This window comes from Rhinatrema bivittatum, chromosome 5 (genome assembly GCF_901001135.1).
Source record: "Rhinatrema bivittatum chromosome 5, aRhiBiv1.1, whole genome shotgun sequence".
NCBI lineage: Eukaryota > Metazoa > Chordata > Amphibia > Gymnophiona > Rhinatrematidae > Rhinatrema > Rhinatrema bivittatum.
This window is the reverse complement of record NC_042619.1, coordinates 370,472,183-370,499,968: the sequence shown is the minus strand read 5'-3', so window position 1 is coordinate 370,499,968 and position 27,786 is coordinate 370,472,183. Positions and strand designations below refer to the sequence as shown.

The 27,786-nt window shown below is 45.0% G+C and overlaps 1 protein-coding gene across 3 annotated transcripts in view; it reads left to right on the top strand.

Moving 5' to 3' along the window:
* Positions 1-12,178, top strand: part of LOC115093090 (lysozyme g-like) — a 100,680-nt gene extending 88,502 nt beyond the window's left edge. For 2 of the 3 annotated variants that reach the window (XM_029604778.1, XM_029604777.1), the window contains one exon: positions 12,045-12,178. In XM_029604778.1, coding sequence (XP_029460638.1) covers positions 12,045-12,178 — 134 coding nt within the window. The remainder of the gene's footprint in view (positions 1-12,044) is intronic. The other variant, XM_029604779.1, reaches the window with a different exon arrangement.
* The last annotated feature ends 15,608 nt before the right edge of the window (positions 12,179-27,786 follow it).

Below are 27,786 nucleotides of genomic sequence, written 5' to 3'. Positions count from 1 at the left end.
AACATCTCAGGACATTCAGCTTTAGCTGAATAGCAACCGCTGTAAAAGAAAATCATCAACGTGACCAAAAGGATATTTGCTACAGTGGCAAAAATAATTTGAGGGGTGCAGTAGGTGGAGCCGCCATAGAAGCTCCGTTCTTGCCCTCACAAACCACCCCTCAAAGAGTCATTTACTCACATTCTAATGCAACTCTTATTTTCCTCTCATAGCCCTCAAACCTGCATATATGGAAAATGGAATGTCTTCCTTCTATTTTGTAGGCCTGATTTTGTCACTTTTTATCCTTTCTTCTGAGGGGAAAATGGAAAATATAACTTAAAGAACCTATGCCATGCAATGGAAGGGAAAACAGAAAAAAAACCCCACAAAACTTAATTTCAGTACAATCCACTAGCTGCAATTTTTTATAGCAAAACCACAGATCACCGCACTTGCCTATTTAAAAGCAGTTGACCCTATCCTACATCCTATATAAACAAACAGTGATGGGCGAATCTCTACTACAAGGTATCCTCCCTTCCTCTCTTATAGCATTCCTCTTTACCGGTGATGGCTCCAGGCTTCTCTCTTCTTTGGCAGCATGCTTACTGAGGCTCATATGTTGGGCAGCACTGCACTTCTGCTTTGGTATGGGAGCAGGGAGCCTGCCGGGCAGAGCTTCTGGTAGGCATGGATGGCTTCAACTGCTGCCCTGGCGGCACTAAGCTGCAGGCACTTTGGCCCACATTGGCTTCCAGCAGTCGCTGGAGGCTTTGAGGCACTGCATCTGCAGCCCTGGAGCTGCACTTCAATCAGTTTAAAACTAGGGTGAAAATTAGTTTAAACCGATTGTCCCTTTTGGAAAAATCCGGAAATTTAGGGGTAAAAATTGGTATAAACTGAAAACAAAGGACCCTAACCTTACTAAATGCCTTAACCACATCCTCCAGCAACAAATTCCACAGTTTCATTGTGCGCTGAATGAAAAAATACTTTCTCCAATTTGTTTTCATTCTGCTACCTGTTACTGCTCAAACTAGTGGACAGTCCATCAAACTATTTGAAAAGGTAAATTACCATTCCCTATTTACCTGTTCTTGCCTGCTCAATTTTAAAAACCTTTATCATAGCCTCTCTCAGTTGCCTCTTCCCCAAGCCCAAGAATCTTAATATGTTTAGTCTTTCCTTAAAGGAAGCCTCTCAATCTCCCAGAGGTGTACTAAGTGGGGAGGGCGAGGGATGTGCTGGCGGAGTTTCCACTCCCTGCCAGCAAAAGCAAGGAAGAGTCCAGCAGCAAAAGAAGAGGCCCTGCTGTGCAGCCTGCGGCCAAAGAAGTGAGAGACTGGCCTGTGAGAGTAAGTGCTGTGTGTGTGTGTGTGTGTGTATGAGGGTGTGTGTGAATGAAAGGATGCCTGTGTGTGTATGAGATGGTGAGTGTATAGAAGAGTGAGTGTGTGTGTGTGCCTGTTTATATATATGAGAAGGTGCCAGTGTGCAGGGGTGGGGGTGGGGCGAGAGAGAGGAAGCATGTGTATGTGCGGGGGTGACATAGGAATCATGTGTGAGAGATACAGAGGAAGCATATGGGTGAATGTGTGAGACAGAGACGGAGGAAACGTGTGTGTCTGTCTCTTTCACACACACACACATTCAAGCTCCCTCTGTCTCTCAGCAAGCGTGTAGGTGTGTGAGAGACAGAGGAAGCGTATTTTGTTTGTGTGTGTGTGTGTACCCCCAGTTCACAACAATCTCAGGGTGACAGATATGGCGAACGGGAAATTTTTAAAATCATTATTAGTTTTAAATTTCTGGGTGTTACTTAATGTTCGCTGTTTTGAAATATTTTATTGATGTTTAGGAAATTTTTAAAAATGTGTTCAGGAGCTTCTAATTATTGAATATTATTCTATTCATCAGCTGTTTTGAAATGGATATTTTTTAGTATGGTTTAACTATTCTGATTGATTTATGTTTCTTGATTGTATTGTTTTGAGGAATAGTGATTTTCTGCTTTTCCATTGTTGCACTGGATACAGAATCTGGCTTGTGGTTTCCAGTTCAGTTTTTGTTTGCATGTGTGCGTGTGTGAGATAGGGAGAGAAAGAGAGATAGAGGAAGCGTGTGTGTGTGTGAGAGAGAGAGAGACACTGAGGAAGTGTGTATGTGAGAGAGGTACAGAGAAAGTGTGTGTGTGTCTCTCACACACACACATGCTCCCTCTGTCTCTCACCAAACATGGATATGTGTGTATATGAAAGAGAGGGAGCATATTATGTGTGTGTGTATGCATGTGAACCCCTAGGCTACAACAATCTTAGGATGATAGATATGGAGCGTGGGAGATCTTTAAAATCCTTATTAGTTTTAATTATTGGGTATTACTTGATGTGGTGTCTGCTGTTTTGAAATATTTTATTGATGTTTAGGACATTTTAAAATTATATATTGGGGGGGGGGGGGTGCCAAAGAAGAATCCGCCCCGGGTGCCAAATCTTTAGGGACACCTCTGCCATCTCCTTTATCATTTTTGTTGCCTTTTTCTGTACCTTTTGTAATTCTACTTTATCTTTTTTTTTTTTTTTGATGGGGTGACCAGAACTGCACACAATACCGAAGGTGTGGTTGCACAATATATTGATAAAGAGGCATTATGAAATTCTCCATTCCTCCAGTCCTGCAGGACTTAGGCGAGTCTGTTTCCCGGACGAATGGAGCATGTAGAAACATCATGGCCGGGCTGACCACAGTACATGCAAAGACCGCGCGTCTTCCGAAATCTTCTCTCCTTGGAAGTCAAGCAGCCATGACCAAGTTACATTGGTTCATCTGTATCAGCAGCAGGAATTATTGGAACCGTCCGAGGTACAAAGACAGCACTAGCCTGTTTTAACCCAGATGACACCTTAGGCCGGAGTTCCTTCACCTTGTCCTGGAGTCAGTGATCAATCTGAGTGGCCAAGGCTATTAATTCATCCAGCGAGTCAGGTGTTTGGCGAGCGGCCAGCTCGTCCTTTCAACGGGTATCCAGGCCTCTGCAAAAGAGAGTCTTGAGACATTTGGGGTCCCAGCGGAGTTCTGCCGCAAGAGTTTTGAACTCTATGGCGAATTCAGCCAATGATCTGTTGCCTTGCTTCAAATCCACTAAAGCAGAACCGGCTACAGAAGTTCGAGCAGGATCATCGAAGACGGATTTAAACAAGTCCATAAATCCTTCTATGTCCTGCAAAATGAAGTCCTTGCGTTCCCACAAGGTGGATGCCCATGACAGGGCCCTTCCATCCAGGTATGAAAGGATGTAGGTAGTCTTGGAAAGAGCTGTAGGAAATAGAGATGGGAAGGCAAAATGCATGCAGCACTGGTTCAAAAAGCCCTGTGTCTTCTGGATTTCTCTGGAAAAGCAGATTGGAGCCGCCAGTGGTACAGCAGTCTTTAAAGTTACCTCCTGTAACTGACCTTCTTGGTTGGAGGCTGTGCCTTGAACCTTCTGTGTGTGTGTAGCTGATGAAACGCTGAAGTAAGTTTCTCCAAGGCGTCTTGCTGTTGCACAATGCACTGGGCCAGGCCCAGTATGGCCTGCAAAGCATTGAGTTGTGCCGGATCCATGGAGTTAGCAGTCTGTTAGGAAGTTAGCAATCTGTTATGCTGGAGTTGGCAATCTGTTATGGAGTAGAGGTGAACCTCTGGACTGGTGGCAGATGACCACGCCCCCGGGGGAAGATCCCGAGAGGGACCACCGGTCAGGCTCAGAGTTTGGAGACAGACATACACTAAATCTTTTATTAAACCATATAAGGAACCACCAGAAGTGGCAGTAGTGAGCTGGAGTGCCCGGCAGGGCTGTAGTCCCTCAGGTACTGGAACAGCGATCCCTGGAGGCTGAGCTGTAGAGAAACTGAAGATAGTGAGTAGGCAGGGTATGCAGAGTTCAGGTAAGGAACCTTGATAGAAGACTCACACAATGGTCTCGTAGAAGCCCAGGAGTTAGAATGAATAGGCCCTCGAGGAGTGAGTACCTGGTTCCAGGGAAAGCTCTGAGAGAGCGATGGTAACTCACTGATGTAGTTGGCAGTGATGACTTCCAGGCAGAAGAGAATATGGAGCAAGTCTGAGAACGAGGGCCCTCGAGGAGCGAGTACTGGTTCCAGACTGTAACCTGAAAAACAAAGGAGAGAGCGAGGCCCCCGAGGAGCGGGTACCCCTGGTAAGTCCGAGGAGGCAGAGTAGCTTAGGTAGAGAAACCCTTGCTAACTCAATCTGTTAACAAATTCTAAGACATTATATATCCATAGCGGATGACGTCATCTCAGGGGGACGCACCTGAGATTTGCGCCAACGCCAGTATTTCAAATCGGGGCTGCGCCATGCGTGCGCCCCTAGGCCTCCAGGAAACATGGCGGGTTGCAGCGTCTAGCCGGTCCAGGGATGCCGGAGGACTTCGGCAGAAGGATGCAGCGGCAGCCAAACTTCCCGCGGGTGAAGAGGAAGTCGCCAAAGAGGTAAGGAGGGCGGTGAGAGGGTGTCGGGAAGCGACGGACACAACAGCCGCGAAGGGCCCTCAACATTAAAAATCTCAGTAAGTGTCACCCTCTGTGCTGATCCCCAGTCCCTCACAGGTAGAAACTGAATGTAGTGGCAGGTCTGCAAATAAGCAAAAAAGTCTCTGCTGCTCAGGGGAGAGACGGAGAAATACGCCAATCTAATCCCAACAATCGACAAAACTGATGCCAGGCATGGTGTATGGGCGTTAATAGGGGGCTATGTCGAAGCTAGGTGGGTACAATTGTGAGTGGAGAATGCAATAAAGAACTCAGCTCATTAGTGGCAAAAAGCTGGCAATTCGTAAACACAGGAGTATAGTACTGCGTAGTGCGTACCCAACAACCAGTCAGCCACATGCCCAGGCGTTTTTAAAAGTGGTTTAACAATGCTTTCTTTAAACAATATGGAACAAAGCCAGACTGCAGCGATTTATTGACTATAGTTGTTAATGAGGGAGTAATGGTGTCTTTGATTGCTTTATATAAAGCAATTGGAGAATTGGTGGAGGGACAGAAAACACTGTTCATTAAAGAAATCATTTTGGTTATTTTGGATTGAGATTCATCATCAAAAGAAGACCAGATTGAACTAGACAAAGAAGGAGAATCATTATACCAAGGAGAAACATTAGCAGAAGTCAAACTAAGGTTCTCAATTTTTAAAGAGAAAAATTTAAAAAAAGCTTCTGCAGATGGCATATCGGTGAGAGATAAATTGGTTTTCATGGTACAGGTTAGATTTTTTGCTATCTGAAATAGTGCCTTGGGATTGTAGCCAATACACCTAATTTTCTCAGCATAATCCTTTTTAGTTTCCAATGTTTCTGATTGATACTTAGCTAGTAAGAGACTGAAATTTGTTGCACTTATACATTAAGGTGATTTCTGCCAAGCGTGCTCACTTTTCCTAAGCGACTTTCTAAGGAGAATCAACGTGGGGGTAAGCCATATTTGGGGTTTTCTGTTATTGTTAGAGATAAGTCTGAGGGGAGCATTGGAGTCCAACACTGAAGTAATGGAATCAGTCCAGCTAACAATTAAGCCGTCTAAGTCATCTGGTAAAGCAGAGTCTGAAAATGGTTGTAAACCTGTACTCACAAACATACACACACATACCCTCACCCCCCCTCTCATACATACACACACCCCCTTTCATACCTAGACACACAGACCCTCTCATACCCACACACCCTCTTATATATATATATATATATATATATATATATATATAACTCACAAACAGGCCGATACAGTAAGGACGCGTAAGAAAGAGTGCGGCAGTGCTGGGCACACCCTCGTTTGCCGCGCGCATATTTTGGTTCGCATACCGCTCGATTCAGTATTCAAATTAGACGCAAATCCAAGCAGCGTCCAAAGCACGTCAATGAAGCGGTAGGCGTGCGCAATCCATCTTACTGTATACAGCGGTATACAGCGCCTGTACAGTATCCAGGGTGCGCTGGTACCTGTCATTTGAAATGTCATTCCACCAGGTAAGTGGATGGTTCATTCCTACAGACCCCGCTGCCTTGAGCGGCCGGCTGGACATCCAAGCCGGACGTCCGAGGTTGTGGCTTGGACGCCCAGCTGGGCGCTCAAGGCAGGGGGAAGGCCCATGAACGTCTGTCCGCACTGAAGCAAGTACCACACACACTAGTTACTCACCGAAATACTCTCTTCATGTGCAGCTCCTTCTCCAGTTCCAGGGACTGGCCCGCAGCGGGCTGGCGCCGTCAGCCTCAGGGTTGCCCGGGGCCCCGTAGCGCGAGTCCGAGTAGCTGGAGCGTGGGCTGACGTGCCACTGGTCGTAGCCCATGCTGATGCCGCTGTTCCGGTTGCTGCAGGGCTTGCTGTCGTAGCCGGTCAGGTCGCGGCGTGCGTTCATGGACCATCCCGCTGCCTTGAGCGCCCGGCTGGACATCCAAGCTGGGACGTCCGAGGTCACGGCTTGGATGTCCAGCCGGGCGCTCAAGGCAGCGGGAAGGTCCATGAACGCACGCCGTGACCTCGGACGTCCAGCCGGGCGCTCAGGGGAAAACAGCGCAAGACGTGTCTGCAGGGGCTTCTGCTCAGGTAGGAGTTTGCGGGAAGTGAGCCTGGGAACAGGAAACGTATTGAAGAGCTTCCCCTGACAATCAGTTTACTTGGCAATTTCTGAGTTGTTTCACAGAAATGTTTCATAAGTGATTATTAGCTAATAATAGCATTAAAAACAATGATCAAACGTATCTCTGAGCAGCGGGAAGGTCCATGAACGCACACAGCGACCTCTGACGTCCAGCCGGGCGCTCAAGGCAGAGGGAAGGTCCATGAACGCACGCCGCGACATGAGCGCCCGGCTGGACATCCGAGGTCGCGGCGTAGGGTGTGTAGGGATAGGGCCTGATACAGGAGCTCGTGGCCACTGCAAGTCAGCGGCGACAAGGAGCCCCAGACCCACGAGAAGGCCAGAGGAGCCCCCGGAAACGGTGTCCGTTCCTCCATACAGAAACTAAACCCTACGGAACCGAAGTACTCTGAGGTTAAGCGCGGTGGTGCCAGGTTGGGTTACTTTTTTCCCCCTTGTGCGAGAAGCATTTTTTTCTGTGGATTGGGTTGGTTTGGGACTGGGCAGCTAAGTTCTAGCAGTCCTCTTTGTTGCTGGCATGTGGTGCTGCTTTTTTTTCTTTGCTGCGGGCAACTCAACCAGTAGTTAGTGATGACTCTTCGGCCGGAGCCAATGAGCGGTGGCATAAACTGCAGCGCGACAGAACAGATTCAGATTCAGAAAACTGCTGCTGAGCTTCAGCTGGGCGCTCAAGGCAGCGGGAAGCTGACTGAACACCACACTAACGCCAGGGTCAGGGTAGGCGGTAAATATGCAGGTTAAAGACGCGGCAAATAAGCTGATTAAAAAGGCGATAATCTGGGCGCTCGTTACTGTATCGGAGGGAATAGCTAAATCAATCATTAACATATCATATACATGCGACGGCAGCAAGCGGTAAGGACGCGTAAAACCGGATACTGAATCGCGGGTTCGCCTTATGCGTCCAAATCGTGCGTCCAAAGCGGGTTAGAAACAGGGTAACCGCGGCCGCGCTTTACTGTATTGGCCTGAAAGTCTTTCTAATACATCGGCATTCACTCTCACAGGGCTAGTCTCTTTCACACACACATTTTGGACCTTTTCTCTGGCTGCACAGCAGGGCCTCTTCAGCCGCTGACTATAGGGGAAATGCTAGCTGCACCACAGGCCATTTTCTGCTGCTGGTTGCAAGAGAAATGCCGAAGGCACCGCAGGGACTCTTCTTCAGCCGGATTGTCCTTTTGCTGCTAGGGAGTGGAAACCCTGCTAGCACATCACAGTTCTGCGCCGCCATTGGGACCTTTCTTTTGCTGGCGGGGAGTGGAAACCCCATCAGCATGTCATTGCTCCATGCCGCCAGCAGTGCAGTTTTTCCTGCGTGTGCAGTTTTGAGCCTGAAGTGTGAGGTAGCTGTGGCAGAAAGGTTTCAGAGGGAAATTTTGCTGCCTCAAAATCTTGCCACTTGAGTGGCCACCTCACCCTGCCTCATTATAGAACTGACCCTGGATATATGTGTCCAGGAGGAAAAGCTAGTAAGAGACAGCAGATAAATACCAATTAGCCCAATAGTATGCCCATTTTTTCTGGTCACTACTAAGGATATATCTCCAACTGGCAGTCATAGAAGCTTGACCACTTGTAGGATATTGGGCCTTATCAAAGTCATTTTTTATCATCTTACTCTTTGGGGCGGATTTTCAGAGCCCTGCTCGCCTAAATCCGCCCAAATCCGGGCGGATTTAGGCGAGCAGGGCCCTGCGCGCCGGTGAGCCTATTTTACATAGGCCTACCGGCGCGCGCAGAGCCCCGGGACTCGCGTAAGTCCCGGGGTTCTCAGAGGGGGGCGTGTCGGGGGCGGGCCCGGTCGTCGCGGCGTTTAGGGGGCGTGTCGGCAGCGTTTTGGGGGCGGGTATGGGGGCGTGGCTACGGCCCGGGGAGGTCCGGGGGCGTGGCCGCACCCTACGTACCCGCCCCCAGGTCGCGTCCCGGCGCGCAAGAGGCCCGCTGGCGCGCGGGGATTTATGCCTCCCTCCGGGAGGCGTAAATCCCCCGACAAAGGTAAGGGGGGGGCTTAGACAGGGCCGGGTGGGTGGGTTAGGTAGGGGAAGGGAGGGGAAGGTGAGGGGAGGGCAAAAGGAAGTTCCCTCCGAGGCCGCTCCGATTTCGGAGCGGCCTCGGAGGGAACGGGGGTAGGCTGCGCGGCTCGGCGCACACTGGCTATACAAAATCAATAGCCTTGCGCGCGCCGATCCAGGTTTTTAGCAGATACGCGCGGCTCCGCGCGTATCTACTAAAATCCAGCTTACTTTTTCTTGCGCCTGATGCGCCAGCAAAAGTAGGCCAATTCGCGCTATTTGAAAATCTACCCCTTTGGTTCTCTACATTTTGGGTAGATAAGTTCCCATACTTAATTCAACACTCAAGCCCTCTCACCTTCTTTGTAGTAATCTAACTACCTGCCAAAACTAGCAAGGCTATTACCCTTTGGCCACCTTTGACTCCATGGCCTTGCTGGGTGGTAAGGGGGCACCACAAATCTGCTGGCATTGACCCAATTGGATTCTTGGACATTTTATTCTGCTAGTTTTTATTTGGTTGCCCTATGGTCTATAGTATCATTAACTTATGCTTCATTTATCTGCACATTTTCTCCTCATAAGAACATAAGTAATTGCCATGCTGGGTCAGACCAAGGGTCCATCAAGCCCAGCATCCTGTTTCCAACAGAGGCCAAACCAGGCCACAAGAACCTGGCAAGTACCCAAACACCAAGAAGATCCCATGCTACTGATGCAATTAATAGCAGTGGATATTCCCTAAAAGTAAACTTGCTTACTCTCCCCTTGCATCTGCTCTGGAGGGCAAGACATCACCTTGTTCCTATCACTGTCCTCAAAATCAGTCCCAAACATGCTTGAATTCTGTCATGGTGTTGATTACCTCTACCTCTGTGGTTTTCTATTTCAGGCATTTAGCACCATCTCAGCAAAGTAGTGGCCCTTGTACATAAGAACATAAGAAAATTGCCGTGCTGGGTCAGACCTCCTTTTTGATGATTAATGCTGAACACTGAACTCTGTGTACCAGATGTGCCGTGATGAAGATCTAACACATTATAAAGAAGTCAGTTTTTGTCCTTCCTTCCGCCCCCTCTTTTAATGCATCCAGCTGGTGCTTATTTCCAGGCTTGATGGACCCTTGATCTGACCCAGCATGGCAATTTCTTATGTTCTTACGTAAGCTACCAAAAATAGCATACAAATGCTTACATCTGCTACAAAGTTGTTCAAACTGGGGCTAGTTACCTAAGGAATAAATACTGGAGGGGCAATATACTATGAGGGGGGAGGGGTCAATAAATAGGGTGAATTTAAGTATAGCTCCAAAACAGTTTAAGCTCGCCTTATTTATTGACTGCTCCTTTGATAAAATATAGTCACAGGTCGCCCCCTTGGCATTTATTTCCCAGCATTTGCAGATTTATTTATTTATTTATTTGTCGACTTTTATATACAGTCATTCGGTATCGCCATCACAACAGTTTACAAGATTCGAGCTGAATCAGGTGTATTACATATGCAAATCATGGATATAACGGGTTACAGGGTTCGTTCGTTCTCGGACGGGTTACATACGATCATTGCAGGATTAGTTTACATGTAAGCATTGTCATCATCGAGGGTTACAGCATTCGATCGTTATCTGATGGGTTACATAAGCGGCGTAAGAATTGTCGCAGCGTTAGTCTCGTCACCGAGTCAATCATAAGTGCTCTTTGTTTATGGAATGTGTCCAGTTTGGAGGATGTAATATTCAGGATGTAATTTAAACCTTAATCGAAGGTTGGGTTCAGGTAAGCCTTTTCCCTCTGGGCTCCCCGTCTGATTCTGGCTGTCTTCCTCTTTCATTCTCTCTTTTAACCACACTGACTAAAACTAGCAGCTTTATAATTTGTCTCTGCCGGCTCTCCCAATTATTAACACAGCTTTCCGTGGCTGCTATTTTTACCTTAATCGGTCCTCTGCCAAAGCTCACCAAACTGCATTTCCCAGCAGCCTTGGGCTTCCTGCTCCATCCTTCTTTACAGTCCCTAGCCAATGCCTATTCAGCTTTTCTTTCCCCTTTGAAACATCAGTGCTCCTTATACTGTTGTTTCTAGTTGTCCTGTCTCTTCAGGCTACTTTAGCATGAATATGCGTCTCAAAAAGACACTACAAGGATCTCACATGCAATCTTTTTGTCGCAGGGCAACAAATAAAACAAGGGGGCATCCAATATAGTTAAGGGGAAATAGATTTTATCAGCTTCACAGGAAGGGATTTTTTTAGTAGCCAAAAATGGTGGTGGTGGTGGGGAAGAGGATAGTGATAAGATGTGGTTAGGCTCCAGGGTATAGCGATGATCCAGAGACAAACCAGTTACCAGATTTAGGGCTGGGAATTTGTTTCCCTGCTGCAGAACCGAACAGCGCTTTTCACTTTCCCCTACATAACCATCAGAGGGCTCTATTTACCAAGCACGTTTCCCCCAGTGACACACAATGGGAGAAAACTTTTAGTTAACAGGCTCCATAAGTAGCTGCAAGACAATTTAAGAAAGGCTAGATTCAATGGACCTCCGACTGTCCCTCAAGCTAACCAACTTTGGGTGTAAACATGAAACTTTTAGTGAAGGAGTCTTGTAATTATACTGCCACTTTTATGATAATGCTCAGACTACTATTTATTTATTTTTGTTCCTTAAAAAATGTATAATTTGTTATTTGGGGTTTTTTTTTAAGTTACATGGGTTTTTTCATTATGTTGTTATTTTAATTCATTGGTGGTATATAATTTTATGTCTTTTTTTTTACCCTACTTTGGGTATACAATTTGAAAAAGCAGGTACTAAATTGCATATTTAAAGAACTTGTGTATATGCTATACTATAGGGCCTGTGCATACCCAAGCCATACAAAAATACCTTATTCACTATAGATAAGTGGTTTTGGTCTATGAACTTTCTACACATAATAAACAATTATTATCCAATTACATGAATGCCGGGTGTCAACAATGCATTTGCACAGATATTACAGGCAGAAGGTTTAGATTGTTTTCTAGGTTTCTATAAGGCAAAAGAGGGAGGGGAGTAGAGCTGAAGTAGGATTTATGGTAATATAGTAGGCAGGTACAAGTACGATACATTAAATGGTTCTTAACTATCAATATCTTCTATGGTTTTAGAATGTAACCTTTGATGATGGAGTTTGGATCTTGAAAGGTGGAAAGCAATGTTTAAATTAAATTATTTCTCTATGCTGCTATCCTAAATAAACAACTGCAATATATGTCGTTACATGGCAGCTTTTTTCATTGCTAGAGATGTGTTAGATCATATTCAAGGAAAATGCAGAATAATAAGAAAAGTGATAAAAGTAGCAACTATTTTTCTCTATACTTTTTTTTCCCTTTCAGGTGGAATAGCTGCTTTCAATGCTGGCCCTTTACATATCAAGAGTTATTCTGAAATAGATAAAAATACCTCACACCATGATTACGCCAATGATGTTGTTGCTCGAGCCAAATTTTTTAAGACTCATGGTTATTAACTTGGAATATCATGCTAGGCTGCAAGACAAAACTATTCTCAATTGAATAATGTTTAAACAATCATAAAATAAATTATATATATATATATGTTACAAAAAAAATGAGTCTATTTTGTTACTATTGTTAACCTTTAATAATAATTTTCTGTTTACGCTACCAAACTGAAGATTTTTCTTGCACTCAATTTTGCTAGACATTGAGACCAACGAAGTCCTTTCTTGGAGGGCAGTTTCCCTATTGTTTGTATAATTTCTGTTCTAATGGGAACCCAAAGTATTGATCCCCCATACAAATTAACAAACCAAAGACCTAATTGACAATATATAGGGTACTGATAATTTAAATATTTAACAAACCATGACACCAAAGCAGAGAATGCTCTCCCATTTTTTGCACAAGAGAAAAATGATTAGAAACCTATTCACTGGCTATAAACTGGGATCTAAAACTTCTGAAGGTGCAGTAACTGTGAACAAGATGATAGAAACAAAATGGCTTACTCTGCTGCCCTCTTTCCAGAACAGGAACTGCTTTATTCTTAACATTCAAGAATTTTGTTTTTCTCCTTTCTTCTCCTAGATAGGTTACCAACCCCCCCCCCCCCCCCAAAAAAAAATACTAACAGAGATTGGCGCCATAATAACAACTTTATCAAGATCTGACACTTTAGTGTGAGCAGCAAGCCTGGAAAGCCAGTGGTGGTTAAGACTTCTTGAGTCCAGCAGATGGAGAAGCTGATTCCAGTTGTATTGGAAAGTGCTGGCTGCTATTACTGGATCCCCTCCTCTGGAAGGAGTGGAATAAACCCGGGGAAGTCCTGATTACTGTAAAGCACATGCTGCTCCCATCCTTTAGAGGTGTTGAACTGTATATATTATTTGTCCTTATTTGCTTTAAATAATCACTTTTTGCTAATATACTTCTTTCTTGAAAACATAAAGATATAAGATAGGCCCTATTAGGTCACATCAAGAGCCATGGAGCCCAGAATCTTGTCTTTGACAGGGGACAGTTCAGTCCCAAGCAGCTGGTAGGCCAGTGGTGAGCGACTCCAGTCCTTGAGGGCTACCAACCACTAGGGTTTTCAGGATAATCCTAATAAATAATAATTTGCATGAGATACATTTGCATACCATGGATAGGTATGCAAATGTATCTCATGCATATTCATTGAGGATATCCTGACAACCCGACTGGCTGTGGGATCCACAGGACAGGTTTGGGATTCCCTGCCTCAAGGGTTAAGCAATAGCTTTCCCAAAAACTGTTTATGGGTTGTTTTTTTTTTCTTCATGAATTTGTCCAAACCTTTTTTAAACTCTTCTATGCTAGTTGCCTTGACCACATCCTCTGGGAACAAATTCCACAGCTTGATTGTGTGCTGAGTGAAAAACTACTTTTTATGATTTGTTTTAAATCCGCTGGTTATTTCATGGAATCCCCTTGTTTTAGTATTACCTGGAAGGGTAAACAACCAGCCCTTTCTACTTCACTCATGATTTTTCTGCAAGCCTTCTCATCTATTTGAGGGGGTTATTTTCCAATTCACGTTATGGCGTTTTCGCATGCAAAAAACGCCTTAACGCATGAGAAAAGCACCATGGCTCCAGAGAACATTGTACAAATCTCATCACTCCGAAGGACATCAAATCTTCACAAGAGTGTACTGTTCTTTTCGTACGTCTCACTCTGCATGTCAAAGTGGCCCCTAACCCCTACACTACTACCTAAACCTCACCTCGAGTTATTAGGTGGGCCTCCTATAATGATTTAAATAGCTACCTACTACAAGGGCCTTATAGATAGGCTCTCTCTCCCCCCCCAGTGGTTGCAGGTAGGAAATGCAATAATTGTGGTATTACCGCAAAGTGCGAAAAGTTAATGCACTTTGCGGTAATACCTATGCAAAGTGTTAAGATAACCTATTTATCACAATGTGCACTATTACCATAAAACACGCCCCTCTTCCTATCGCATGCAATAGTTTGATGAATCTAGCCCTAAGTTAGACTTCATATGTTACTGTTGTTTTAGAAGGCCAAAATCAGATTGAGTGATGATATTTATCTTTTTGCTGTTAATTCTGCCTTTGTGTTAATTTTTTTTTATTTGTTTGCCCTTCTTATTAGGTTACTATTTATTTTTGTTAGATCTTTTAAGGTTATGTTGTTTTTCCCGTTTTATTCATATTTTATGTTTTATTGTGTATGTTTAATTTGTAACTACTAAAAACACTAAGAAGTCTAAATGCTGTTCCACCTTGATACACACATAAACAATAAAGGAACAACTAATCCTAGCAGCTGTCTCATATTAAGATAAAACTAATGGTATCATATCATGTGCATATTTTGCCATCAATTGCTGGCGTAATAGCATCTGATTTCATCATTTACCAGTCCCATGCATAGTTCATAAAATCATGTCATCACAAACAAAATATTTATTAAAAGTTTTATGTGCAAGAAAAATCACTTATCTATAGCTGCCGCATTCATATTTTCCAGATGCTTTGCTTTTACTTGTGTTTATTTTAATATGTATTTTTCATTCTGAGTTTTGTTTTACTATATTGTTTGAATTTTACTGCAGTTAGTCATTTTACTGTACATTGCATAGGTTTATAATTGTACGATATGTAATTAATCATGTATGAAATAAACATTTATAAACCTCTATCATATCTCCTCGTTCATCTCCTTTCCAAGCCGAAGAGCCCTGACCTGTTTATCCTTTCTTCTTACAAGAGCCATTCCATCCCCTTTTACATTGATCTTGCCCTTGTCTGTACCTTTTCTAGTTCTGCTGTCCTTTTTGAGTTGGAGCAACCAGGACTGCAGGTAATACTGAAGGTACAGAGGCACCATAGATCAATACAGAGGCATTATGATAGTCTCAGTTGTATTTTCCATTCCTTTCCAAATAAATCCTAACATTCAATTTACTTTTCTTCCACAACTGCAGCAGACTGAGCTGAGGATTTCAAAGTATTGCCCACAAGGACTCATTTTCTGGATGATGAGGTTGTGTGAAGTAGTATGGGACAGTTTTGCAGAAGTCATCTCGATGGAGCAAGTGAAGAGTTAATTTAGTCTCTTAAGAAAAGGAAAAAAGTTATGATTTGTTTATAATGAATTACAGTTAAAGCATGCAGCTTTGTAGTTAATTTCACTTTGTTACATTTCTCGTTTCACAGCCCCCTTTCCCCTACTATGATCAGAAGTTAGTGAAATGGAAGAAGAGGATATTAGAGAGAGAACAAGTTACAAGGTTAGCACATAGCTTGTTGGAAAATACTGAATATTTTGCCAGAAAAGATAATGGTGACACAGTACTGCTTAAAGCATAAAGAAGAAATTACAGGACTTCTCGGTTGTTACTTAGCCCCCCACTCTTCTTTCCTTCATAGCCCTTCCTTCACCTCCCATACTTCCAATCTTTTACTAGAAGCAGCCTGGAATACTTCACAGCCCAGAGTCCCCTCCAGCCCTCCCTTCCTCACTTGAAGCCTGAGCACTTCAAAGTCAGAGTACAAGATGGAGGCAAAACCTTAGTCATAATACCACTTAGTGCCAGCAGACCGTTAGGGAGTTAAATCTTGATACAGAATTTGCAGCACAGAGAAAATTGAGAGCTGAAAACACTTGGCATCTGCCCAGATTAGCTTATGGTAAAAATAATTTGTTAAGTAATGGATTATAGACATAGTATAAACTGGACATAAGTTTTATAGACCTTATGGGATACATATGCTCTTTTAGCTTTTGGGGGCCCACGTTCTTATCTATTTTCACTGTAATGTTTTCTTCTTACCTGAATTAATAGGTATATGACTATTTATTTTTGGTTATTATCCTGGATGTCCAACAAAATGTGTTTTATTTAGAAGTACAAAGTTAGTGGTCACACACATGTGAAAGAGAAGGTCTGTATAAAATGGCGATAAGGGGTAGTGAATAAGCCACAAGACATCCTACCATTTCAGAGTTGTCTTGACATAAGTAGTAGCTTTCCTTATCAGTTAGCTTGGCAATATTTCAGGAGAATTAGGACAAAAAGAAAACTGCACAGCGCAAGTCCAGACACTGTAAACCACTCCATCCTCCTCGACCTTCTAGCAGACATCGGAATAACAGGAACGGCCTTTAGTTGGTTCAAATCTTTCCTTAGTAACAGAGGCTTCAAAGTCCGAATCCACAACAAAGAGTCTCCTCGCATCAACTCCTCCCAAGGAGTTCCTTAGGGCTCATCCTTGACCCCACTCTTTTCAATATATACCTACTACCTCTGTGCCAACTGCTAACCAACCTAAAACTAAATCACTTCTTATACGTTGACGACGTACAAATCGTGATCCCAGTAACAGAATCTATTACAAAAATACTCAAATACTGGGAAAATTGCCTCCAAGAGATCAACCTCCTCCTCTCTAGCCTAAACCTTATACTCAATACAGCCAAAACTGAAATCCTCCTCATCTTACCTGAAGACAGCAACACTCCTCAAAAGTCACTCAAAAATAACTTCGTCACTCAAACTAGAGACTTGGGAGTTTTAATCGATAACCATCTGAATCTAAAAACATTCATTAACAACACAACCAAGAACGGCTTCCATAAACTGCAAATACTAAAAAGAATTAAACCTCTTCTTCATTTTCAAGACTTCAGAATGGTCCTCCAAGCTGTCCTATTCTCCAAGATAGACTACTGCAATTCCATTCTGCTAGGTCTACCCACCTCATCAACCAAACCACTTCAAATGCTTCAAAATGCAGCGGCCAGAATCCTGACAAACTCGGGCAGAAGAGACCACATCACCCCAATCCTAAAAAACCTTCACTGGCTACCTATTCATTTCCGAATTCTACACAAGTCCCTTACAATTATCCACAAAACCATCCACAACCAAGCACCTCTTAACCTTCAACTCCCACTCAGACTACACATCTCATCAAGACCGATCAGAGAGGCCTACAGAGGAACCCTACACGCCCCTCCAACCAAAGTGACTCACCACATAACCACAAGAGAACGGGCCTTCTCTACAGCGGGTCCAACCATTTGGAATATCATTCCCACTGAACTTAGACAAGAACCATGCCTACTGACTTTTAGAAAAAGGCTTAAGACTTGGTTATTTCAACAAGCCTTTACATAAATTTACTGATTACCAGAACAAAGGCCCTGATACACCAACATGAATATTTCTAGAACTCGCAGAACTCTCCAAATAACTGGCGTTATGTTTCAAGTTACCTATGCTCTGTCTTCTTCTTCCCCCAGTTTGCTCACCCCTGTTTTATTGTAACTTTTTTACTTCTTTACTATGTTAACGTATTTAAGGTTATTGTTCTCCAATTTTTCTGTAAACCGACATGATGACTCTGTCATGAATGCCGGTATAAAAAAAGCTTCAAATAAATAAATAAGAAGTAAGATGGGAGAGTTAGAGTGTATAACAGCAAATTGACATAATTGGCATCACAGAAACTTGGTGGAAGGATAACCAATGGGACAGTGCTATATCAGGGTACAAATTATATCGCAATGATAGGGAGGATCAACTACATGCTCAGTAGAATCTATATGGGTAGAAATCCCATGTGTGTTGGGTAAGAGTATAGTGATAGGAGTATACTACTGTCCAACTGGACAAAATGATCAGACAGATGACGAAATGCTAAGAGAAATCAGGGAAGCTAACCAATTTGGCAGTGCAATAATAATGGGAGATTTCAATTACCCCATTGTCTTTAAGATCATGAGAGGTCTTGAACGAGTAGATGTGACTCGGTTATTTACACTTTTGAATAATAGAAGGGGGCATTCCATGAAGTTAGCAAGTAGCACGTTTAAGACTAATCGGAGAAAATTCTTTTTTACTCAATGCACAATAAAGCTCTGGAATTTGTTGCCAGAGGATGTGGTTAGTGCAGTTAGTGTAGCTGGGTTCAAAAAAGGTTTAGATAAGTTCTTGGAGAAGTCCATTAATGGCTATTAATCAATTATACTTACGGGTAGATTTTATAATTTTACGTGAGCGCGAACAAAAGTACGCTGGATTTTATAAGATACGTGTGTAGCCGTGCGTATCTTATAAAATCCAGGGTTGGCGCGCGCAAGGGGGTGCACATTTGTGCAACTTGCGCACGCCGAGCCCGGCGCGCGCTGCCTGTTCCCTCCAAGGCCACTCTGAAATCGGAGCGGCCTCGGAGGGAACTTTCTTTCCACCCCCCACCGCACCTTCCCCTCCCTTCCCAACCCGCCCCCCCGGCCCTATCTAAAACCCTCCCCACCTTTGTTGGCAGATTTACGCCTGCTAAAAGCAGATGTAAATCTGCGAGCGCCAGCGAGCTGCTGGCGCGCCATCACCCGACCCAGGGGCTGGTCCGGAGGCCTTGACCATGCCCCCGGGCTGGTGTCCCGCCCCCGGTCCCGCCCCCAGACACGCCCCTTTTACGAAGCCCCGGGACTTGCGCGCGCCGGCGGCCTATGCAAAATAGGTGCGTAGGCGCAGGGTATTTAAAATCCGGCCCTTAGGGAATAGCCACTGCTATTAATTGCATCAGTAGCATGGGTTCTTCTTAGTGTTTGGGTAATTGCCAGGTTCTTGTGGCCTGGTTTTGGTCTCTGTTGGAAACAGGATGCTGGGCTTGATGGACCCTTGGTCTGACCCAGCATGGCAATTTCTTATGTTCTTAATATTGACTGGGTAAATAAAGACATAAAGTTCCTGGATGTAATAAATGATTGCTTCATGGAGCAATTGGTTCAGGAACCAACAAGAGAGGGAGCTATTTTAGATTTAATTCTTAGTGGAATGCAGGATCTGATGAGAGAGGTAACAGTGGTGGGGCCACTTGGCAACAGTGATCATAACATGATAAAATTTAAACTAATAACTGGAAGGGGACAATAAGTAAATCTGCAGCTCTAACACTAAACTTCAAAAGGGAAACTGATAAAATGAGGAAAATAGTTAGAAAAAAAAATGAAAGGGGCAGCTGCAAAGGTTAAACGTGTTCAACAGGCTTGGACATTGTTTAAAAATACAATCCTAGAGGCGCAGTCCATATGTATTCCACACATTAAGAAAGGTGGAAAGAAGGCAAAACGATTACCATCATGGTTAAAAGGTGAGGTGAAAGAGGCTATTTTAGCCAAAAAAACATCCTTCAAAAATTGGAAGAAGGATCCATCTGAAGAAAATAGGATAAAACATAAGCATTGTCAAGTTAAGTGTAAAACATTGATAAGACAGGCGAAGAGAGAATATGAAATGAAGTTGGCCATAGAGGCAAAAACTCATAATAAAAACTTTTAAAAATATATCCGAAGCAAGAAACCTGTGAGGGAGTCGGTTGGACCATTAGATGACCGAGGGGTTAAAGGGGCTGTTACGGAAGATAAGGCTATTGCAGAAAGACTAAATGAATTCTTTGCTTCCATGTTTACTAATGAGGATGTTGGGGAGATACCAGTTCCGGAGATGGTTTTCAGGAGTGATGAGTCAGACGAACTGAACGAAATCACTGTGAACATGGAAGATGTAGTAGGCCAGATTGACAAACTAAAGAGTAGCAAATCACCTGGACCGGATGGAATGCATTCTAGGGTACTGAAGGAACTAAAAAATGAAATTTCTGATCTATTAGCTAAAATTTGTAACCTAACATTAAAATCATCCATTGTACCTGAAGACTGGAGGGTGGCCAATATAACCCCAATATTTAAAAAAGGCTCCAGGGGCGATCCAGGTAACTAAAGACCAGTGAGCCTGACTTCAGTGCCGGGAAAAATAGTGGAAACTATTCTAAAGATCAAAATCGTAGAGCATATAGAAAGACATGGTTTAATGGAACACAGTCAACATGAATTTACCCAAAGGAAGTCTTGCCTAACAAATCTGCTTCATTTTTTTGAAGGGGTTAATAAACATGTGGATAAAGGTGAACCAGTAGATTAAGTGTATTTGGATTTTCAGAAGGCGTTTGACAAAGTCCCTCATGAGAGGCTTCTACGAAAACTAAAAAGTCATGGAATAGGAGGCGATGTCCTTTCGTGGATTACAAACTGGTTAAAAGACAGGAAACAGAGAGTAGGATTAAATGGTCAATTTTCTCAGTGGAAAAGGGTAAACAGTGGAGTGCCTCAAGGATCTGTACTTGGACCGGTGCTTTTCAATATATATATAAATGATCTGGAAAGGAATACGACAAGTGAGGTTATCAAATTTGCGGATGATACAAAATTATTTAGAATAGTTAAATTACAAGCGAACTGTGATACATTACAGGAGGACCTTGCAAGACTGGAAGATTGGGCATCCAAATGGCAGATGAAATTTAATGTGGACAAGTGCAAGGTGTTGCATATAGGGAAAAATAACCCTTGCTGTAGTTACACGATGTTAGGTTCCATATTAGGAGCTACCACCCAGGGAAAAGATCTAGGCATCATAGTGGATAACAGGGATGTGAATCGTTTTTTGACGATTTAAAACAATCGTCAGATATATTTTAAATCGTCAAAAATCATTAAGAGTCGCGATACAATAGAAATTCCCCCGATTTATCGTGAAAAATCGTAAATCGGGGGAGGGCGGGGAAAACCGGCACAGCAAAAAAAACCCTAAACCCACCCCGACCCTATAAAACGAATCCCTTACCTTCCCCCACCCTCCCGAACCCCCCCCCAAAGCTTTATACGAGTACCTGGTGGTCCAGTGGGGGTGCGGGGACTGATCTCCCGCTCTTGGTCCATCGGCGCCATTTTGGCTGCCACTCAAAAATGGCGCCGATGGCCCGATAAACATAAAAACCCACCCGACCCTTTAAAAATGACCCCTTAGCTTCCCCCACCCTCCTGATCCCCCCAAAACATTTTAAAATTACCTGGTGGTCTAGTGGTGGTCCCGGGAGCGATCTCCCGTTCTCAGGCCGTCGGCTGCCACTCATAAAGATGGCGCCGACGGCCCTTTGCCCTTACCATATGACAGGGTATCCGTGCCATTGGCCGGCCCCTGTCACATGGTAGGAGCACTGGCTGGCCGGCGCCATCTTTAAAGATGGCCACCGCCATATTTAAAGATGGCGACTGCCATCGTAAAGATGGCGCTGGCCATCCAGTGCTCCTACCATGTGACAGGAGCCGGCCAATGGCACGGATATCCTGTCACATGGTAAGGGCAAAGGGCCATCAGCGCCATCTTTATGAGTGGCAGCCGATGGCTCGAGAACGGGAGATCACTCCCGGGACCACCACTAGACCACCAGGTAAAATTTAAAATGTTTTGGGGGGCTTGGGAGGGTGGGGGAAGCTAAGGGGTCATTTTTAAAGGGTCGGGCGGGTTTTTTTTTTATCGGGCCATCGGCGCCATTTTTGAGTGGCAGCCAAAATGGCGCCGATGGACCGAGAGCGGGAGATCAGTCCCCGCGCCCCCACTGGACCACCAGGTACTCGTAAAAAGCTTTGGGGGGGGGGGGGTTCAAGAGGGTGGGGGAAGGTAAGGGGTTAATTTTAAAGGGTCGGGCCTCACTAAAAAAAAAAATAACGATGTGAATCGGAACCAATTCCGATTCACATCACCCACTATCAGATTTTTCCCCCCCTGTAGCCGAACCCGATCATTAAGACGATCGGGCACACGATTCACATCTCTAGTGGATAATACTTTAAAATCGTCAGCTCAGTGTGCTGCAGCAGTCAAAAAAGCAAACAGAATGTTAGGAATTATTAGGAAGGGAATGGTTAATAAAATGGAAAATGTCATAATGCCTCTATATCGCTCCATGGTGAAACCGCACCTTGAATACTGTGTACAATTCTGGTCGCCGCATCACAAAAAGATATAGTTGCGATGGAAAAGGTACAGAGAAGGGCAACCAAAATGATAAAGGGGATGGAACAGCTCCCCTATGAGGAAAGGCTGAAGAGGTTAGGGCTGTTCAGCTTGGAGAAGAGTCGGCTGAGGGGGGATATGATAGAGGTCTTTAAGATCATGAGAGGTCTAGAACGAGTAGATGTGACTCGGTTATTTACACTTTCGAATAATAGAAGGACTAGGGGGTATTCCATGAAGTTAGCAAGTAGCACATTTAAGACTAATCGGAGAAAATTATTTTTCACTCAACGCACAGTGAAGCTCTGGAATTTGTTGCCAGAGGATGTGGTTAGTGCAGTTAGTGTAGCTGGGTTCAAAAAAGATTTGGATGGGTTCTTGGAGGAGAAGTCCATAAACGGCTATTAATCAAGTTTACTTAGGGAATAGCCACTGCTATTAATTGCATCAGTAGCATGGGATCTTCTTAGTGTTTGGATATTTGCCAGGTTCTTGTGGCCTGGTTTGGCCTCTGTTGGAAACAGGATGCTGGGCTTGATGGACCCTTGGTCTAACCCAGCACGGCAATTTCTTATGTTCTTATGTTCTAATGATCAAGGCAGGGAGCAACAATAGCAGCCTCCAGGTCCACACTCACTGCCATCAAAGTTGAATGCCCGACCACACCCTCCACGGCAGCTCCCTCAGTAGTTGGTCCTGCACTAATCAAAGTCGGGCCTGCAAGCACAGAGTCTGGAGGGAGGGAAGGAGAAAATGCCAACCGTGTCCTTAAGGCCGAGGGGCTTAGAGATATCGCCCCAGACAAATTGGACGCTCCTCTTCAAAGTCTGTCAGCGGGGATCACTGCTCCCAACATGTAGGTTGTAGCAAGTTCACGGATGGTTCGCTGCCTGGGGGGGAGAGAGGGTACCAAGGGAAACACCCAAACTTTCCTCTTGTGTTTGGGAGGCATGTTGTCAACCCAGGAAACCTATAATCAAAATCAAAGTTCCAGGCGAAGTGAACTACAGCTATCAACTTGCTGCCCGCCTTAACCAGTTTAGGCAAAGCCATCTCGGCATCCACATACGGCATTCACATACATGACCATGATAACCTCCCTTAATCCAGCGGGCAATCATTACCTGTCTAAACGGCTCACCTTTTACCTCCACCATGGGGTACAAACAGCCTTTTACCTCCACCATGGGGTACAAACAGCTAGTCAGACTTTCTGAAAGTTCTAGTAACCTCTAAGTACTGCATCAGATGCTGATTGGCATCTAACGCTTGCAAGAAACGATACCACTCACCATCTCTAACCCAGTCCAGTGTTGGCAGGGAAATAGATTGATTCAAGTGAAATTCTGAAACTACTTTTGGCAAAAGGTTGGAACAGTCCAAAGATGTACCGCACCCGGAGTCACACACATGAACAGTTTGTGCCAAGAATGAGCCTGTATTTCGGACACCCGACACGCTGAATAGATTGCCACCAGGAAAAACTGTCTTTAAGGTAAGTAACTTCAAGGAGAGGCTAGGTAGCAGCGGAAAGGTGGAACCCACTAAGAAATCCAGAACCAGACTGAAGTTCCACAAGGGCACCGGCAACCGCACAGGAGCCGAAGATGCTTCACTCCCTTTAAAAACTGGGATACATTTGGATGAGCCTACAAGTATCCACCATTTACTCAACCTCAAAAGCAGGCAAGAGCTGCCACCTGTACCTTCAAGGAATTAAGAGCCAAACACTTAAGCATACCATCCTGCAAACACTCCAAAATTAATCGGATTTGTGACAAACAAGGTTGAGCTCCGTGCTCCTCACACCAAGCCTCAAAACTCTCTCCAAACTCTAATATAAGCTAAGGACATAGAGAACTTCCTAGCTCAAAGCAAGGTGAAAACATGGTGGTGGAATACCCATGCTTTAATAAGTGAGCCTTTAAAGGGCTATACCATAAGACAAAATCGAGTCAGATCATCCTGAAGCACGGGCTCCTGCCACAACAAATCCCTATGAGCCAGCAGCCCGAAAGGAGTGCCCACCAGGAGCCTCCGCAGAGCAGTATACCATGGCCTCCTGGGCCACTCCGGAACCACTAGAAGCACCAGCACTGCATGCTTCGTGATTCTCCAAATCATCCTACCTAGTAATGGCCATGGTGGAAAGGCAAATAGTAGCCTGCCCCTAGGCCACTCCTGAACGAGCGCATTGATGCTGAGGACCATAGGATCTCTCCAGCGATTAAAAAAATCTAGGAACCTTTGCATTGACCGAAGTTGCTAGCAAATCCAGATATGGTAGACCCCAATGTTCCACTATCAGCTGGAAGACTAGGTCCAACAACACCTATTCTCCAGGATCCAGACTCTGTCTGCTTAGGAAATTGTTTCTTTTGCTGTCCTTTCCCACTATGTGAGAAACCTATATGTCTAGAAGATGCTCTTCTGCCCACAATGACTGTGGCAATTAACATAAGCCACAGTCATTGTGTTGTCTGACATGACTCGGATTGCTCAAACTTGCAACCGGTCAAAGAACCGCAAGCACACCAGCTGAACCGCCTGCACCTTCAGGCAACTGATGCTCCACTGAGACTCTTCGGCGCTCCACCACCCCTGTGTTACCAATTCCTGACAGTGAGCCCCCCACCCCTGGAGGATCACATCTGTCGAAAGTACTATACACTCTGGAATCTGCAAGGAGACTCCTTTTCTCAAATGTTCCTCCTGCAACCACCAATGCAGGTGGATACTGACTTCCATCTGTTAGTGACGCCCCATCAAGTAGTCCTGAGACTGGGGACTCCACCACAAAAGTAGGGTGTGCTGAAGGGAGCACATATGCGCCCTTGCCTAGGGAACCACCTCCAGGGTCACAGCCATCAAACTGAGAACTTGAATGTAAGACCATACAGTCGGTTGAACTGTCATTCTCAGCCTCCGCATCTGTGCCATCAATCTCTGAACATGAACCTCCAGAAGAAACATTCTGCCCTGCTTCATGTCGAATCGAATGCCAAGATATTCCAGTGTCTGAGCCAGCTTCAAGTTGCTCTTGGCCAGGTTCCCCACCTAGGCTAACTCTTGAAGCAAGGAGACTACCTTGCGAGAAGTGAAAATATTTTCTTCCATGCTCCTGACCCGGATCAGTCAATTGCTTAGATATGAATAGACCAGAATGCTCTTCCTGTGCAATGATGCCACTACCACCACCATGTCTTTTGAGAAGGTCCTGGGAGCTGTGGCCAAACCAAAGGGCAATGCCAGAAACTGATAATGCTGCTCCAAAATGGCAAACCCCAGGAACCGTTGATGTTCCAGCCAGATGGGGATATGTAGATAAGCCTCAGACAAGTCCAGAGATGTCTGGAACACCCCAGACTGCAGAGCCATTATAACTGATCACAAGGTTTTCATGCAAAAGTGAATCATTCATAAATGCTGACTGACTCCTTTGAGGTCTAGAATGGGATGAAAGGAACCCTCCTTTTTGGGTACGACAAAATTAATGGAATAGCGGCCCGTATTTTCTTACAATGTTGGAACAGACACCATGGCCTTCAAAGCCAGCAGCCTTTCAACATAACCTCCTCTGCTGCTTTCTTCTGCAGGGAGTTGCAGAGAGATATCATAAAGGCATCCCAAGGAATGTGAAGAAACTTTAGAGCATAGCCATCCCTTATCACCTGTAGGACCCATTGGTCCAATGTGATCTGGTCCCACCTCTCATAAAAGAGAGATAGACGGCTGCCTATCTCCTGAACCAGCAGGTGGGTCAGCACACCTTCATTGCAAGGCTCGAGGGGCTCCATTACCAGAGCCCGTGCTCTTTCTGGGCTGTCTGGAACAAAAGGACTGAAACCTACCAAACGGCTGCATTCTCTGCAGAGCCACTCCTCTGTAGGGACAAAAACGCCTGTGGTCCTGTGCTCCAAAAGGACGCAGTGCTGGTTTCCTATCCTCTGGCAAACAAGGGTCCTGAGATTCACCCCACCTAGTTGCCATCTTTTCGAAATTTTCACAGCCGACGAATTACACAGCTGCTGCCTTGCCGCTATCACTGAAACCACACCTCTGGCTGCTGTATGGACCAGGTCACATCCTGTGTCCACCAAGAATGTGGCTCCCAGTTCCAACACAACTCTGGTATTCAAACCCGCTTCATCAGTCTCATGAGAGAGATAGAGACTACTGCAAGCTACAAGGGAGCAGCACGAGGCGATCTAAAAATTCATTGCCATGGCCTTGAAGGCTTGCTTAAGGATAGCCTCGATTCTCCTATCCTGCGCATCCTTCAGTGCAGATCCACCTTCAATCAGGATGGTCATTCGTTTAGTGACAGAACACACCAGCACATCCACCTTTGGAAAGCGCAACTGTTCCCTTGCTGTCAGATCCAGTGGGTACAGCCCCACCAAGGCGCATCCCCCTTTAAAATTAGCTTCCAGGGTGCCCCATTCAAGGTCAATTATTTCTTGAAATGCATCCAATATCGGGAAGAAGCATGATGCCTTGTGAAGAGTAATGAAAATGGGATCCTTCTTTGGTGCACTCAAGGAATTATCTCCAGGCACTCCGTGTCTTCAACGTCTGGGCCACCAGAGCCAGCAACTTGTCCCTATGAAAGAAATGTTGTATCATTCCATAAGGCTCCATATCTGGAGGAATTTCCTCTTCTTCCATAGAGTAAGTATCCCGATGATCATGAGTGCTATCCGGATCTGCATCGTTGTGGCCCTCACCAGGCTGCAATGTACTCGGGATCTGGAGTCTTGGCTGGTTCTGCTGAGCAAGCCTGCAAAAAGGACTGCAACCCTTGAAAAAATTCCACCCCCAAAAAGTTGGAAGGTTCCATTCTAAACCCTGTAGACGTTAACTGTGGCATCCACTGATCTATCCTCCCCAAAGAATGAACTAGACATGGGAGGGCATCAGATCCATGTGATACTACAGATAGGCCACTGAACGTCCCACTCCTGCTGACTGCTGGGAAGGACCTGCCTCCACAAAATCTGCTGAAGGCAACTCGCACTGAGCCTCCATACAGCGCTGACAAAGATTAGAGGGAGCACCAGGTTGCAATGCCTGTACATGGCAAGCAGTACATATTGCTAAGTGCTTAGGTTACTTCACCACCAGTGCCATTGATAAGCATCCAAAAAGGGCTTACTGCAAGTGTGAAAAGATGCTGTAAAATAGACGTCCAGGCGAATGCTTAGTATAGGATGTCCAAAACATGGGCACATAGAGCGGCACTGGACATCTGTCTTTGGATGTCCAAACTCTGAGCATCCAATACTGGATGCCCAAGTGTCAGTGCTTATGGATTTAGAGGGCGCTCATGCCCTGCCGACGCCCAGTATTCACTTTTACCCAGACGCTCAAAAACTGGATGACAAAAACTAGGTGTCCCAGATGGGCAGACACGGCCTATATCACCCCAAGGTCTCATGGCGGACTTGCACAGAAGAAAACGCGCAAAATGCCACCACGGCCTAACATGTGGCTTCCTCAGGCGAGACTGAGCATGGGGGTCTAGCCGCTGGCTAGTCAACCCGCCAAAAACACCATAGCACACTAACCCCCAGAGGAGGAGAAGGGATGCTGACCAGATGCACTGAGGAACAGACACACCAAACAAGGTAAGAAAATAGACCCACACCTCTCTACCTAACATAAGCAATGTGCTTTTTTTTGTGTGTTACCTGAGCTCAGCCCTTCCCGGCTGAGCACACAATCGGATCTCCAGCTGCAGGGGGAGAGGACCAAGGCCTTTGCT